Consider the following 16,341-nt stretch of genomic DNA (forward strand, 5'->3'; position numbering starts at 1 on the left):
GATGTGGTGATTCCGCATGGTTCAATGAACACATGCAGAATCACCACGCGTACAAAAGCCGGCAGCGATTTGGGCGGAGCAGTGGTCCTCTGCGTTCAAAGCACTGCTGGTACGCCACGTGAAAACATAGCCTAAGGGGTAAGTTTTCCCCGGAGAGTGACATGAGTGATACTCCTTAGATCCCAGTCTTGGCCTCTCACCTAGCCAAATCAGATCTCATTCTTTGCACTGAAGAGGGGCAATACCTCGAAACAGTGTCTGTAAATTGAGATTCTGATTTGGCTTTTATCCCAAGTCCTATTGCAAGGCTTGTTAAAAGGTCGACATTGACTTGTAGGATCATTTCTTCCAATACGTGGCACTGCAAGAGTTAAAGTCCTCTTCCTCTCTGAAGAGACAACCTGCATATTTAGCCCCACTATATAAATTTATAAATATCTATACTTGCCTCCCGTGCCCACCTGTACACATGGCTGAGAGTGAAGGAACATCATCGGTCCAGGAGACTGTACCCTGCTAGTCTTCTATCATGGTCTCATGCAGCTGATCAGCCTTCATACTGCCATCCGAGCAGAAGAAACTGTTCTTCCACTTCGATGGGATTGTGCATGTTGCAGCCAGTCAGCGGTCACCTGACAGTGTTTGTCAGTAAAATTAAGTAGCAGCCGACAGCACTTCAACGCAGGGGTGCACGTTCCAGTCCAATGGCCCAATTGGAAAGAAAACAGTCCAGTACAAAAAAGGAACAGCATCCCATCCAGGTGGTGATGGATTAAAAGAGCTTTATTCTGCCATGATGCATCTGGACAGTGTTTGTCAGGAGATCTGTGGAGGACCGACATGGCTAGGAGTGACGCCGGCGTGCCAGCCAACTATAGATTTTTATAAATTAATATAGTGGGGCTATTAATGAGGGGTTGTCCTGTAGTGCCCATATAAAGAGCTTAACTGCTTTTGCTTTATGTCTGTTTTCTACATGATCAGGAGGTCCTTATTTTTGCCATATGTGCAACTTGTAGTGTGAATGCACCCTACAGGCTAAATGAAGCACTGGCTGGGGCTAGTCCCATACACACTTCAGGTTGAACTTGCATTTGTGGAGCATGAACAATTTTCATGGAAATGACAGAGGTCAATAGGCCACTGTAACTTCCATAGCCAACCAATGAAAATTGTGACCACAATGATGGCAGAAATGAGGGGGTTACATTCAGGTAGGTCTAGTTCCGTAACTTTACTTTGGGTTTTGTGATGTTTTCCTACGGTTGATTTTTGAACTATGGTCTCACTTTAGTTACACTATGGGGTATTTCATCTAGCACAGTCATTGCCTGAGCGTAATGTTTAATGCTGGTATTTCTTCCTCAGCAATGAGCCATCTTAATGGACAGAAGATGTACGGAAAAATTATCAGGGTTACATTGTCCAAGCATCAAACAGTACAGCTACCTCGGGAAGGGCTTGATGACCAAGGGCTAACTAAAGATTATGGCAACTCTCCTCTTCATCGTTTCAAGAAGCCCGGTTCTAAAAATTTTCAGAATATCTTCCCACCATCGGCAACTCTTCACCTGTCAAACATTCCGTAAGTAACTTGTGCCCTAATCATTGCACACTTCCCATTCTGGGACAAGCTGGTCATGGGAAGAACAAGGTGGAAGATGAAATTGGAAAGGTTAAAAAAATACTTTTTTTTTTTGTCTTCTAGGCAAACCATTACTGAAGATGATTTGCGCACACTGTTTACCAACACAGGAGGGACCGTAAAAGCGTTCAAATTTTTCCAGTAAGTTATAATGTAATTTGTATATAGAAAATGGCAGACTTGAGTATAAAGGATGTATATATTTTCCACTGCAAGGCAAGTAAACTGCGTAATTTAGATTGTATATGTCTTTAAAGGGAACCTGTCGCCCCGTTTTTTCGGTATGAGATAAAAATACTGTTAAATAGGGCCTGAGCTGTGCATTACAATAGTGTAGTTTGTGGACCCCGATTCCCCACCTATGCTGCCGAAATACGTTACCAAAGTAGTCGTTTTCGCCTGTCAATCAGGCTGGTCAGGTCAAAAGGGCGTGGTGTCTTCCCCCAGATTTTGCGTAGTTTTCCGTTGGTGGCGTAGTGGTGTGCGCATGCCCAAGGTCTGGAATCCTCTGCCAGGGTATTTAAAAGAGCGCGCTGTTCGTTATTTCATTGGTGATCGGTGGGCGCGGCCATCTTCCTTTGGCCACGCGTGCGCAGAAGCGGCGCTCTGCTGGCCGCGGCTTCAGGAAAATGGCCGCGGGATGCCGCGCGTGTGCAGTTGGATATCGCGGCGGCCATTTTCCTGAAGCCGCGGCCAGCAGAGCGCCGCTTCTGCGCACGCGCGGCCAAAGGAAGATGGCCGCGCCCACCGATCACCAATGAAATAAGGAACAGCGCGCTCTTTTAAATACCCTGGCAGAGGATTCCGGACCTTGGGCATGCGCACACCACTACGCCACCAACGGAAAACTACGCAAAATCTGGGGGAAGACACCACGCCCTTTTGACCTGACCAGCCTGATTGACAGGCGAAAACGACTACTTTGGTAACGTATTTCGGCAGCATAGGTGGGGAATCGGGGTCCACAAACTACACTATTGTAATGCTCAGCTCAGGCCCTATTTAACAGTATTTTTATCTCATACCGAAAAAACGGGGTGACAGGTTCCCTTTAAAGAAAGTAACATATCGCTATTTTTTTTTTTTTCTTCCTTCTGATCTCTCTTTAGGGACCATAAAATGGCTCTCCTCCAGATGTCTACTGTGGAAGAAGCTATACAAGCATTGATCGACCTCCACAACTACAACATCAGTGATAATCACCATCTGAGAGTTTCATTCTCCAAGTCAACCATTTAAAAGATGTGGGAGGAGGGTCGACAAAACAAAAAATACATGGCGCGTCTGGTTTATTTGCATTGTTCAGTGTATTGTCGCCAATAGACTGTTCAGAGAAGTGGGGACCTGAGCCTTTTGTTCTTCACTCTGTTATCATTCCTTGGTTCATTACGTAAATTCGTTTTAAATGCAGTTAACATTTAGCTGCAGGTTGTACAAGGTGACTAGGGAAAGCCACTTGTGTTTTTAAGTTTCCATTTCAGCTTTTACTTTTTTTTTTTTTTTTTTCTTCTTTATCCATGGACATGTGCCTTATGAAAATGTGTATTGTTTTCTTAAGTGTTACCATTTTAGTACATCATCATGGGCACATTGTTACATGTGTACAAATGCATTATGCACTAGTTGATGTGTAAAAAGGTTAAGCTTTGGTTCTTCTACTGTGAACCATTCCCATTCCCTTTTCTTCCCGCTCCACTTCACTTAATTCCCTTGTTACATGTTCTAAAGTTGGTTTTTTTTGTTGTTTTTTTGCCACCCACTTAATCTCTCAATTCGGGATTTTCCCCCTCAATCTATAGAAAACCTTGTTGATTCTTAACCTTTTTGTACACTGTTGTGAGACGCATCATCTAAATGTGAGCACTAAAGTAATGTCTTGTTTGTGGCTGAATATTTTCTGTAGTTTTTGAAGTTGACATGACTGATGTGCATTTAACTATATATTGCCATCTTTTGTTTGTAATTCTACTTGGCTATAGTTGTGGATTTCTGAGCATGTGCAGACCGGTCAAGCAATTTCAGAAACAGGTGCATGTATTTCTACTATGGCAGGGAGAGCCTTTTGTCAAAAGAAGAGAATAGTGACAGTTTTTGATAACTGACAACCAGGTGGGACCAAAGTTTATGTGCCTTTAGTCTTAATTTTTTTTTTTCCTTGCATTGTAATATGTTTTAATAAAAAGAACTTCAGAAATATTTTGTATTTTAGAAACAGACCTGACTTATAGACATGGCTCAGAATCTACAAGCTGCAATCAAGAAAGCTGCTCCTTTTTATTTCACTGAGCTGTTAACTTGATTCTCTTAAGGACAAGTACATTTTTTTTAAAGTGATGTATTTGGTTACAATCCATAGATTCTGTTTATGTAGGGGGAAAAAATGGTCATGTATATTTTCTATTAGTTGAGTTTTTACATCTTTTAGAAATGTAAAATTTCAGTCTAGTTTTGGTTGCGGCACAATTAAAAATTTAATTTTCTAACAAAGTTGGAAGGTTTGACGGTGGTTTTGATTTCATCTTGTGTGTATTCTGCTTACCTCTGTAGCATGCTCAATAAACACTTCTGTAGCTCTGTATTCTCTCTTCTGTCTCTCTCGCTGCCTCTTCTTTCCTCAGCTCTGTTTCTTTCTACTATGCTTCTAAATTCACACTTCTCTACCAGGGTGACAAATGCTTACCTTTTACCTTAACTTAATTGTCCTAAAGGTCAGAAGACCAAGCAATCCATGCTAATTTCCTACCCTTTTTAAAATCTAGTACTTTCATGGACTTGCCATTTGGATTGTCTGATTTTGGGGTCTTAATTGTCTCACTATAAGGGCTCGCTAACACTGGCAAGTAGCCAGAGTATAACTGACGAGTTCTATCCAATATTTCATCAGATAGCATTCACTCCATGCCATGCCAATGGTGCATCAAGCACCTGTGCTTGGTTTTGAACAGTCATTTTTATGCTGAAACGCCCTTTTAAAGATTAACCATTGTAGCAATTTTTATTAATAGTGCAGGTGAAAATAAACTTTGTAATACATAATGTTAGAGAAATTCACTTCTTACCGCATATTGGACAGATCATTCTCAAAATAAAGGATCAATAAAATGGGGAGTTGAGCTATTGGGGGATTAAAAAAAAAAATGTACATCCCACACACAGATTTCATACAGCTATGTTGATGGTGGTAAAAAAAATGTTTATGGAACATGAAACTTCACAATAAAAAAACCAAAACAAAATAGTTGGTCCTCAAGGTAGAAAAAGAAGTTGAGTATTATGGGATTAAAAATGTTCTAAATGGCCAGAATAATTTTATATAGCAATGAAAAATCTCTTCATATCTGCATAGTCCACTGCTAAATTATTAGCATCAGTTGTAAAATAAGTACAGTAAATGACTTAAGAGCGACTGTAGATACTGGCCCCACTTCATCAAAACCGGTGATTTTTTATTTTTATGCAGATCTTAATAAATCAGCAGGAGCGTCTGACTGCTACAAGTCCCCTCAATAAGAGGAGTGAGCCTCCATGCATCACACCAGGAATCTTGCTCCAGTCCCAGACTTTAGTAAGATTTCTGGTGTAAGAACTGCCACAGGTTGTCATGAATTAGATGAGCTGTGGTGTAACTCTCCCTGCCCCCTTCCTCCAGGTCTGCCAATTTAAGCTGAGCTTTGAGTTGTGCAAACATTGTGTGACTTTTCAACGCCATTAACTACAGTTTTCTGGCAGAATTGATTTGATGATCCTGGGCCTGTTAGTATGAAAAGCAATGGTCATTAAGTTACTCAAAGATCTTTTAAAACTTATGTTGGGGTATGTTCAAATAAAGACTGAATTGTTATATAAGGTAGCTGAATGCAGAAAAAAGCTGTTCTTTAGATGTAGCAATGTTTTAAAGGACTTGTCCACTACTCACACGAATCCTCACTGTTCCCCCAAGTAAACTAATAACATCTATACTGTGCTGAGGTGTTGGCACTGGATTTCCCAGAGCTTGCATGAAATGATCAAGGCTAATCAGCTGCTTCATTATGTTCAGATATAACTGACGTCCAGAGGAAGTAAGAGCTGTGGTTTCGTCACTTCCTCTTGATGTCTTATTTGTCCAAAGGAGAGAAGTGGCCACAGTGATCACCTAACAATTTCACACAAGTCTTGAGAGAGTAAATGCTGACGCCTCTAGAAGAAGGCACCAGAGGCACGTATAAGTACGTATAAGTGTTATTTTACTCAGGGGAAACTACATGATTGAAGGGGTTACCTAGTAGTTGACAACCTCTTTTAAGGCGTTTTTTGAGGGGTTTCCATTTTCTTGATTGAATTTGAACTTTTCCATCACTAACATGGTTAGGGGTTTAAAAACCAAAGTACAAATCAAAAATAATTTTTCAAGATTTGTGTATAGTACTACAAATATTTGACATTTTTCTAAAACGAACAATGATAAAATTTAGGTTTTCAAAGCAAACATTTCATCAATTTCCAAACAATTTGAAAACTTCTTTCCAATTATAATGTTTAGTTTATTTTGGGTCTCTCCTGAACAGCTTCTATTTGTAGCTATAATTTTATTACTTTGTTGCACTCTTAAAATTTTCCATATGACCTAAAACCTTTAGTACAGAACTTGCTTTGTCAGCATGATCAACATTCATCGCCTAGGTATATTTCTACCTTCCTCAGTCTTTACCTTATACTATGTCTTGCCATTTTCTCTATTTGCCTCTGCTATTTTTCTATCTCAAACCTATATTGCTTCTTCTTTAACTTTCCCTATTGCATAGAGCTCTACTGTTATGTCTGTTATTTCAACTATTGTGAAATACTTGTCTTTTAATTCTATTGTTCTCACGCGTTCTGTATGTCCACAGCAGAGTTTTGTAAACCTATGCGGAGAATGGTTGTGCACTTCTTGCCCTTGTTTCGCTTTTAGTAGTAGTCCAGGTACACTTAAGATATATCTGAGAAGGCTGGTGCCCCATTAAGATAATTGATCCGATTAATAAAACCATAAAATAGGCAAAAGACACTCTTTAAAATAGTAAACATAATTTGATTATTTCCGGCCACTTTGTTAACCTGGCGATTGGCATTCTTTTAAGTGGCCAGTTTTTGCTCTTATAATATTATGCTCCTGAAATTTATAATATAATTTTATTTTTAATCTACCATACAGTTATAAAAGTCTTGGCCTTTTTATTCAATATTTTTCATGGTCTTTGCCATGGTGTTGATGATCACAGGAGTCTGGCGGGTGTCTCTTTTAGGCCGTTAAGCTTTTTGTATATTTAAATCCACTATGCTCTGGTAATACTAGACAAGAATGCAGAATACTCAGGGGAGCAGCCGGAATAAAATAAAACTGGCCAGTAGTTGGTCTGGCATATCAGTTCTCGCCCTTTTAGAAGTTTTATTCGAAGTACAATCCCTGGCATAACTTGGATTTGACACACAATGATTTCTTGATAACTGACAAATCTGGTCTCATAAAACCTTATTATGCAAATTTTTTAAAAAAATTCTACCAATTCAAAGACAAGAAACAGACAATACTGCTGAGGAACATCACACAATCTGAAACCTGCTAGTGGATGTATATACATCATGGTGTAGTAATCTGGTTGAGGTCCCAATTACGGACCATTGTACAAAATATTTATAACGTGATGTAGTGTAGAGACCCAATTAACATTATCTGGATTATGGGCACTTCCACGTTTAGCAGGAAACTGAGCAATAGTTTAAAAAAAAAAATATATGGATTCCCTTTTAGGTGGGGTTTTCTTCTTACACCACTTGTTACATATTATGTAACATATAAAAAATGACATCCTACCCCTCCCTCAAAAAAAAATTTAAGATCAAGACTATAATGCCACATGCACACGTTGCAGAAAGTCTTGTGGATTTTTCTGGACTGATTTTGGTAAATCCGCAGGTAACCCACACTGAGTATTTCCTGCAGATTTACTGCTATTTTTGTGCAGATTCCACCTGTGGTTTTACACCTGCGGGTTCCTATTAAACCGCTGTGGAATTGACATGCTGCGGAATAAACAACGCTACGTTTCCGCTCGTTTTTTTTTCTGCAGCATGTGCACTGCTGATTTTGTGTTCCATAGGTTTACATGGTACTGTAAACTCAGGGAAAACTGCGGCCAATCTGCTGTGGATCTGCAGGAAAATCTGCAACGTGTGCACATACCCTCAAAATTGATATTCAATTTTCGGGTTTAGTTTAAATTAACGGTAAATATATATTAAGAAAAATATGCAACGGTTCTGTAAAGAGAAAAAATGGCTGGAGAGTAAGGGTCGTTTGGGGATCGCAAAATACTAGTGATGAGGGAGTATACTCGTTACTTGAGATTTCTTGAGCATGTTCGGGGGTCCTCCGAGTATTTTTTAGTGCTCGGAGATTTTTTCTTGCTGCAGCTGAATGATTTACATCTGTTAGCCAGCATAAGTACATGTGGGGGTTGCCTGGTTGCTAGGGAATCCCCACATGTACTTATGCTGGCTAACAGATGTAAATCATTCAGCTGCGGCAAAAAAAACTAAATCTGAGCACTAGAAAATACTCGTAGGAGCCCCGAGCATGCTCGAGCGAATATACTCGTTACTCGAGATTTCTCATCACTACAAAATACCTCTCCCTTTATGGATTATTCAAAGATCAGTGTTTTCAAGCCAAGGTAACCCCACCAGAGAAACATCATAGTTCGTCTTGTAACAAGATGTGCGGTTCCGAGTTGCTAACATTTTTAACTTGTTTCCTGAGCATTGGTGACTAACTTCCTTATTGAAAAAACTAGGGAGCACTAGTGCAAATAGGATGATACCCGTGATACAAAAGGGTGAATAAACAGGCGGTGTATGCTCACCTTGTTTGGTTGCAGTTGCAACAATGAGTATGCTTGACATCAACAGATTTCTACTGTAATTAACAAATATCTTAGAAATCATAGCAAATTTGGAAAAACCGAAGTCCTATTATTTATCAGCACGATGAATTTGGTATAAAACCGTTCAGACATCGTTGGCACCAAAATCGCTGTTTACCAGTGTTATACTTTTCTTCTGAATCATCCACTTCTGGTTTTGGCTTACAAATACTGAGGGGAAAAAACTCACGAAATACTCAATGTGTACACATGGCCTTAAAGAAGTTGTCTACTATGTGGACAACTTCTCGCACCCCCTTGCTTTGCTTCGATGACATAATAAAGCTTATGCTCTTCTTGGGCTGGCTCTGTTCCCGCGGTGTCGGTAGATGCTTTATCAGGGGCTGTCGTGCAGTGTTGTGACACGTGCTGCTGGAGCCCAATCAGCCCTGGTGTCACTGTCTCTGCCTTTGGATGTTTTGAGCATGAAGAGGAAGCCAGGGATCAGCTGCAGCCTGGAATTCCTCATGTTCAAAACGTCCTGCAGAGACAGTGACCCAGCACTGATTAGGGGCCGGCATCACGTGTCCCAACACTGCACACCAACCCTAGAACCGGCATAGGAGGTGAGTATAGGCTTTATGTTATCGGGGTCAAACCTTTTGATCATGAAGGGGTTGTCTTAGTAGTGGACAACACCTTTGAGAACACCTGAAGATCAGTAAAGGTAGCACTAGATGGCAACTTCGCCCATAACCCAGGACACCCTGCCAATCATCTACATGCCACTGCCTGGCAGTGGAATGCAGGTTACTGAGGTTGCAAAAAGTCAGATTCAATTAAAGGTACTGTGGCAAGGCAGTCACAAAACATCATGTGTGGCATTGTTTCCCCCCTTCACCAGTGTTATGATGCAATGCACTAGTGGCACATAGTAATCTATGACAGTGTACAAATTAGGCATGAGGCTAAGTGACACAGCTCACATTTTAGAGTTTGCTGGTGCCAGGAAAAAAAACGACATCTGAGGGATTGATATTGGCACTATAATTATTTATATATAAAATTTATTATGAGATAGATGTTCACATCTATGGAAATGTAGTCCGGGACCAAAGCAATAAGCCTGCAGTAGTGTAGACCGAAAACTTTGAGCACAGAGCATTGTTATGTATCATTGAATATAAAATATCGTAAGGGTAAGACCTCTCAGGGATTGGATCTACTATGTTATTTTAAATTTAGTCATCACATGTCGTTGTTTGACTTCCTTACATTCTGCTGCTATGATTCATCTTTCTTGAAATACGGTAGTAAATTTCTGATGGTCATCACCATGGTGGCCAAGGGGTATGAAATAAACTCCTTGAATAGACTACCACATAAGAGAATACATTTGCGAAGTGCTGTCTAAAGCAAGTAGTCCAAAAACCAAATAAGAGATCATTGCCTTGCAACAAAGTAAGGGCAAAGTCAGACTGCTTTGTTTTATGGTCCATGTATTAACCGTATTTCTTGGACAAAGTGCCAGTCTCTTGGCCAAAACTTGTGGCCTTTACGCTGTCTTGAAGGCCAGGTACAAACGCATTGATTGTTCCTATAGGTACGAGTAGACACCTGGTTCAAAGTTGCCTAAAGACCAGCTCCACTACCTGGTTGTAGAAGGAGAAAGCTGTTGTCTGTTGCCACCAGATTCCTGAGAAGGCATGTGAAAAACCATCAAGTGACTGCAAAAGACATGCAGTAAGATTTATTGGTAGCTGGCACTCAGTTTGCACAGTAAGGCACATATTAAACGTCAAAGATCTCCATGGCTGTACTTCCTCAACTTGCACCTCATTTCAAAAGCACAAACAAAATACAATATTCTCAATCCTATAACTAAACAACGTAAGTTTTGGGATTTATTTTGTTCTGTGGAGCATTGAAATAAAATTGAAATTTTTTTTTTTAAACCTATGGATCATCATTATGACTGGAGGAGGAAAAATGAAGCATACACTGGAAAGCACACTCTGCCTATAGTGTTTCCAATATCTGATGAGAAACAGTAATCAATGATTATGACAATCTGTGTTGTGAATTTGGATTCTGGGCTCCCCCGGTGGCCGCTTGTGGAATTGGACTTGTCATCCTCTTTCCTGTTTCACCTGGTTCCATCAGTAGTGGGTGTCGCTATTTAAGCTCATTTCTCTGGTGGTTTCTTGCCGGTCATCAATGTTATCTGATGCCTCTCAGTGCTTGTTCCTGCTTCTAGACTACTACTAGATAAGTTGGACTTTTGTCCATGTTTTGTTTTGCCTATTTGTTCCAGTTCACAGCTGAAGTTTTGTTACTGTGTCTGGAAAGCTCTCGTTGATCAGGGATTGTGGAGAAAATTTTGGACTCTCGTGTTTCCAGACGGAGACTCCAGTATCTGGTCAACTGGAAGGGTTACGGCCAGGAGGATAATTCTTGGGTCAATGCATCTGATGTTCATGCTTCTGATCTTGTTCGTGCCTTCCATAGGGCTCATCCTGGTCGCCCTGGTGGATCTGGTGAGGGTTCGGTGCCCCCTCCTTGAGGGGGGGGTACTGTTGTGAATTTGGATTCTGGGCTCCCCCGGTGGCCGCTTGTGGAATTGGACTTGTCATCCTCTTTCCTGTTTCACCTGGTTCCATCAGTAGTGGGTGTCGCTATTTAAGCTCATTTCTCTGGTGGTTTCTTGCCGGTCATCAATGTTATCTGATGCCTCTCAGTGCTTGTTCCTGCTTCTAGACTACTACTAGATAAGTTGGACTTTTGTCCATGTTTTGTTTTGCCTATTTGTTCCAGTTCACAGCTGAAGTTTTGTTACTGTGTCTGGAAAGCTCTCGTTGATCAGGGATTGCTACTCTGGCGTTATGAGTTAATGCCAGAGTTTAAGGTAATCTCTGGATGGGGTTTTGTTAGTATACTTTCATGGTCAGCAGAAAAACACTATCTGTCTTCTGCTATCTAGTAAGCGGACCTCAAATTTGCTAAGACTATTTTCCTGCTGCGTTTGTTGTTTCATCTGAACTCACCGTCATTATATGTGGGGGGCTACTGTCTTCTTTGGAATATTTCTCTAGAGGTGAGCCAGGTCTTATATTTCCCTCTGCTAGCTATTTAGGTCTTAGGCCAGAGCTGGGCATCTAGCGATAAATAGGAAATGCTACCTGGCTATTTCTAGTTGCGCGGCAGGCTTAGTTCATGGTCAGTATAGTTCCATCTTCCGAGAGCTTGTCCCTCTATAGGCTTGCTATGATCTCTGCCTGCAGAGATCATGACAAATCTGTCTCTTTTTGTACTGAATTCACACCTGTGTATCCTACTTTTCCATTATGTTTTCTAAGTTGTAATTTCCTGTAATCCTTTGATATCTTAAAGGGAACCTGTCACCCCCAAAATGGCTGGTGAGGTAAGCTCAACGGCATCGGGCTTATCTACAGCATTCTGTAATGCTGTAGATAAGCCCCCGATGTTACCTGAAAGAGGAGAAAAAGACGTTAGATTATACTCACCCAGGGGTGGTCCCGGTGCGGTCAGGTCGGATGGGTGTCTCCGGTCCGCTCCGGCGCCTCCCATCTTCATTCCATGACGTCCTCTTCGGGTCTTTACACCGCGGCTCCAGCGCAGGCGTACTTTGCCCTGTTCAAGGCAGAGCAAAGTACTGCAGTGCGCAGGCGCCGGGCCTCTCTGACCTTTCCGGCGCCTGCGCACTGCAGTACTTTGCTCTGCCCTCAACAGGGCAGACAAAGTACGCCTGCGCGGGAGCCGCGGTGTAAAGACCCGAAGAGGACGTCATGGAATGAAGATGGTAGGCGCCGGAGCGAACCGGAGACACCCATCCGACCTGACCGCACCGGGACCGCCCCTGGGTGAGTATGATCTAACGTCTTTTTCTCCTCTTTCAGGTTACATCGGGGGCTTATCTACAGCTTTACAGAATGCTGTAGAGAAGCCCCTGATGCCGGTGAGCTTACCTCACCAGCCATTTTGGGGGTGACAGGTTCCCTTTAAAGGGAACCTGTCACCCCCAAAATCGATGGTGAGGTAAGCTCAACGGCATCGGGCTTATCTACAGCATTCTGTAATGCTGTAGATAAGCCGCCGATGTTACCTGAAAGAGGAGAAAAATACATACTCACCCAGGGGCGGTCCCGCTGCGATGGACGTCTCAGGTCCGGTACAGCGCCTCCCATCTTCATTCCATGACGTCCTCTTCTGGTCTTCACGCTCCGGCGCAGGCGTACTTTGTCTGCCCTGTTGAGGGCAGAGCAAAGTACTGCAGTGCGCAGGCGCCTGGAAAGGTCAGAGAGGCCCAGCGCCTGCACACTACAGTACTTTGCTCTGCCCTCAACAGGGCAGACAAAGTATGCCGAAGCCGCGGCGTGAAGACCAGAAGAGGACGTCATGGAATGAAGATAGGAGGCGCCGGAGTGGACCTGAGACACCCATCGGACGGGACTGCCCCTGGGTGAGTATAATCTAACCTCTTTTTCAGGTATCATCCGGGGCTTATCTACAGCATTACAGAATGCTGTAGATAAGCCCTTGATGATGGTGAGCTTACCTCATCATCGATTTTGGGGGTGACAGGTTCCCTTTAATTCACACCTGTATATCTGCCTTCCCTGCTGTCTAGCAAGTATATGTCCACATTAGCTCTTGCGTCTTAAAGGGAACCTGTCACCCTGTTTTTTCAGTATGAGATAAAAATACCGTTAAATAGGGCCGGAGCTGCGCTTTACAATAGTGTATTTTTTGTCCCCTGATTCCCCACCTATGCTGCAGAAATACCTTACCAAAGTCGCCGTTTTCGCCTGTCAATAAATGGCCGCGGGATGCCGCGCGTGCGCAGATGGAGATCGCGGCGGCCATTTTCCTGAAGCAGAGATGCGAACTTGGCTTCAGGAAAATGGCCGCCGCGATCTCCATCTGCGCACGCGCGGCATCCCGCGGCCATTTTCCTGAAGCCCCGGGCAGCAGAGCACTCCATCTGCGCACGCGCGTCCTCAGGAAGATGGCCGCCGCCACGGAAAAGCCGGTGAATATCCCAGATTGCGCTCTTTGCCGCTGCGCAGTGCATTCGGCAGTTGCGCATGCGCAAAACACTACGCCAATGCCGGGAAGATAAGCAAGAGGTGGGGGAGAAACAGCCATTTCACCACACCCTTTTGACCAGACCAGCGTGATTGACAGGCGAAAACGGCGACTTTGGTAAGGTATTTCGGCAGCATAGGTGGGGAATCGGGACAAAAAATACACTATTGTAGAGCACAGCTCAAGCCCTATTTAATGGTATTTTTATTTCATACTGAAAAAACGGGGTGACAGGTTCCCTTTAATTACCCTTGCTGTGATCCTCTGAACTGTAGCTCTTCACTCCTGCCCACCCACATCTCGTCTAATCATCTTAGTATAAACTTACCTTGTAATGTCTTCACATCCAGATGTGTCCGGATCCCAGAATTCCAAGCGGAAGTTTACCGATCGCCATATTGGGACACCCAAGTGATAAGGGTCTCAATATGGAAACTGCTCGTGGTACCAGCCTCTTGCATGGTACCACCAGCGGAACACCGTCGTGAACACGCCGCCGCCAGGATTAGCCGAATGATTCACTGACCGCCGCCATCTTTGTATAGGAGGAGTGCATGCGCAGTTTTCACTCCACGATACAGTGCCACTGCTTTCTACAATGCCACTCTCGCATCAGCTATTGACGCGGTCATCCCTCTCTTTCATGGCAGTGCGACGTATCATAAGACAACCCTGGCACAATAATATCACTAAAAATCTCCGGCAAGAGTCCAGGGTGGCAGAGTGACTTTGGAAGAAAAGAAATTTGTAAAATGATTTAACTTGACTCAAACAAGCAGCACTCGCTTTCAAATCTGCCCTAACCTCTGCTACACAGACCTACTTCACAACCCTCGGATCTTTTTTTTAATCATGTATTTTTTATTAAAGCATATGAAACGCCAATAACACAGTCCGATACAATTTCCAGACAAATATCGTACCTTAGATTCATGACCTGATAATACATTTTCATTTTACTAAACACCCTTAACCAACCCCCCTCTCCCTCCCCCCAATCTCTTGCCCATTATCCCATACAACCATCTAACAACATCACCTCTTGAGAAAAGATAAGCTTTACAAAAACACCTGTACATGTAGGAGTCCCCCCAGAATCAACTAAACGACACCCATTCTACATTGCAGTAACTCAGCAGACGCCACACCTGGGTAATCCATACATCCACCCCCCACATTTTCAAATTTTGTATTCTGACCTCCCTTACTGTATATGTTTCTTTCCATAAGGACAATAAAATTCATCTTGTTGATAAATTCCTTTTTCCCTGGCGGTTTTTCATCCAACCAATGCATTGCGATAAGCTTTCTCGCAGCATACAACAATCTTGCGATAGCCTTCCACATTCATCCGTAGCAATATCATCCATACAGCCCAAAAGGCAAGTCAGCGGGTTACGCACCACATCTACTCCTGTCACCTGGATCAAGTTAAGCACCTTCACCCAAAAGGGTTGGAGGCGAGCACACGACCACATCATATGTAGCAGATTAGCACTTTCCTCACCACACCTGGGACACTTTGAGTCACCTCTCAGTCCTGCCTTCCTCATCCATGCCGGGGTCCTGTACACCCTATACACCAGGTATAACTGTGACACCCTTTTAGCCTCACTCAGGGAAGCCCTGGGGATATATTGAAGTATGGACTCCCACTGGGACTCCGACAAGGGGCCCACATCCGCTACCCATTTCTCCTTAATCCTTAACGGATGCTTCAATAAAAAGGTATCCATCAGACCCCTGTACATCAAGGTGATGAACCCCCTCGTACTCCTCTGAGGCCTAATAAGATTCAACAAGCTATCTGACTGCAGATTCACGCGCGACACCTCATTTTGACAGTTTAGGGCGTGTCTCAACTGCAGGTACTGAAAGAATGACTTCTGGGTTAAAGGAAACTCAGTCCTAAGTGTCTCGAATGTTTTAATAACATCCCCATCAAGCAACTGAGACACAAACCAAATGCTAATGCGCCTCCACTGACCGAACCCCCGCAATCTCTTAAGCTCTGCCAACCTAGTTCAAAACAAATTGGCGTATATATCTCGTAAATTCCGTTACTCCCCTCCATTGCTTAATTTTCTGCCATACTTTTCCCATCATAGCTATTGTTGGGAATTTTGGGGGGGTTAATTCTGAATCTACCTGCTTCAAGACTGGCCAACAATGGGCCCTTCCCTACCGCGCGTTCAATGATTATCCCCACTGAAGAGCTTTGTTCTGGTTTTCCCCAACCTACCATGTGCTGGCATTGAGATGCTATATAGTAAATCCATGGATTGGGGACCGCCAGACCACCCTCATCCTTTGCTCTTTGCAGATGTTCCAATTTGATGCGCGCCCGTCCACCCTTCCAGATTAAATCCCTAAATAGAGTATTGATCCTATAAATTTACTCTGAGGCAGCCACACTGGAGCATTATGCAATATGTAGAGGAGCTGAGGCATAAGTATTTTGATCAAATTGGCTCTGCCTGCGACTGACAGAAATAGCTTCTTCCAGGCCCCAATCTTCTGCTGGAACTTCCCAAGCAAAGGAGTCGGGTTGAGCCGCACATAGTCCTCTATTTTGTCCGAAACCACGATGCCCAGATATTTAAACTCATGTACTACTCTTAAAGGAACTCCAGGGTCAAGAGTCAGAGGAGCCACCACGTCCATGGGCAACAACACAGACTTCTCCCAATTAATAGATAATCCGGA

At 43.1% G+C, this 16,341-nt stretch overlaps 1 protein-coding gene across 1 annotated transcript in view; it reads left to right on the forward strand.

The window, feature by feature from the left end:
* The window catches only part of PTBP2 (polypyrimidine tract binding protein 2), a 71,277-nt gene extending 67,054 nt beyond the window's left edge, over nucleotides 1-4,223 (forward strand). Inside the window, exons 12-14 of the mRNA XM_077276732.1 lie at nucleotides 1,369-1,585; nucleotides 1,709-1,786; nucleotides 2,755-4,223. Coding sequence (XP_077132847.1) covers nucleotides 1,369-1,585; nucleotides 1,709-1,786; nucleotides 2,755-2,884 — 425 coding nt within the window. The 3' untranslated portion in view covers nucleotides 2,885-4,223. The remainder of the gene's footprint in view (nucleotides 1-1,368; nucleotides 1,586-1,708; nucleotides 1,787-2,754) is intronic.
* Nucleotides 4,224-16,341: the final 12,118 nt, after the last annotated feature.

This window comes from Ranitomeya variabilis, chromosome 8, assembly GCF_051348905.1.
Source record: "Ranitomeya variabilis isolate aRanVar5 chromosome 8, aRanVar5.hap1, whole genome shotgun sequence".
Taxonomy (NCBI): Eukaryota; Metazoa; Chordata; class Amphibia; order Anura; family Dendrobatidae; genus Ranitomeya; species Ranitomeya variabilis.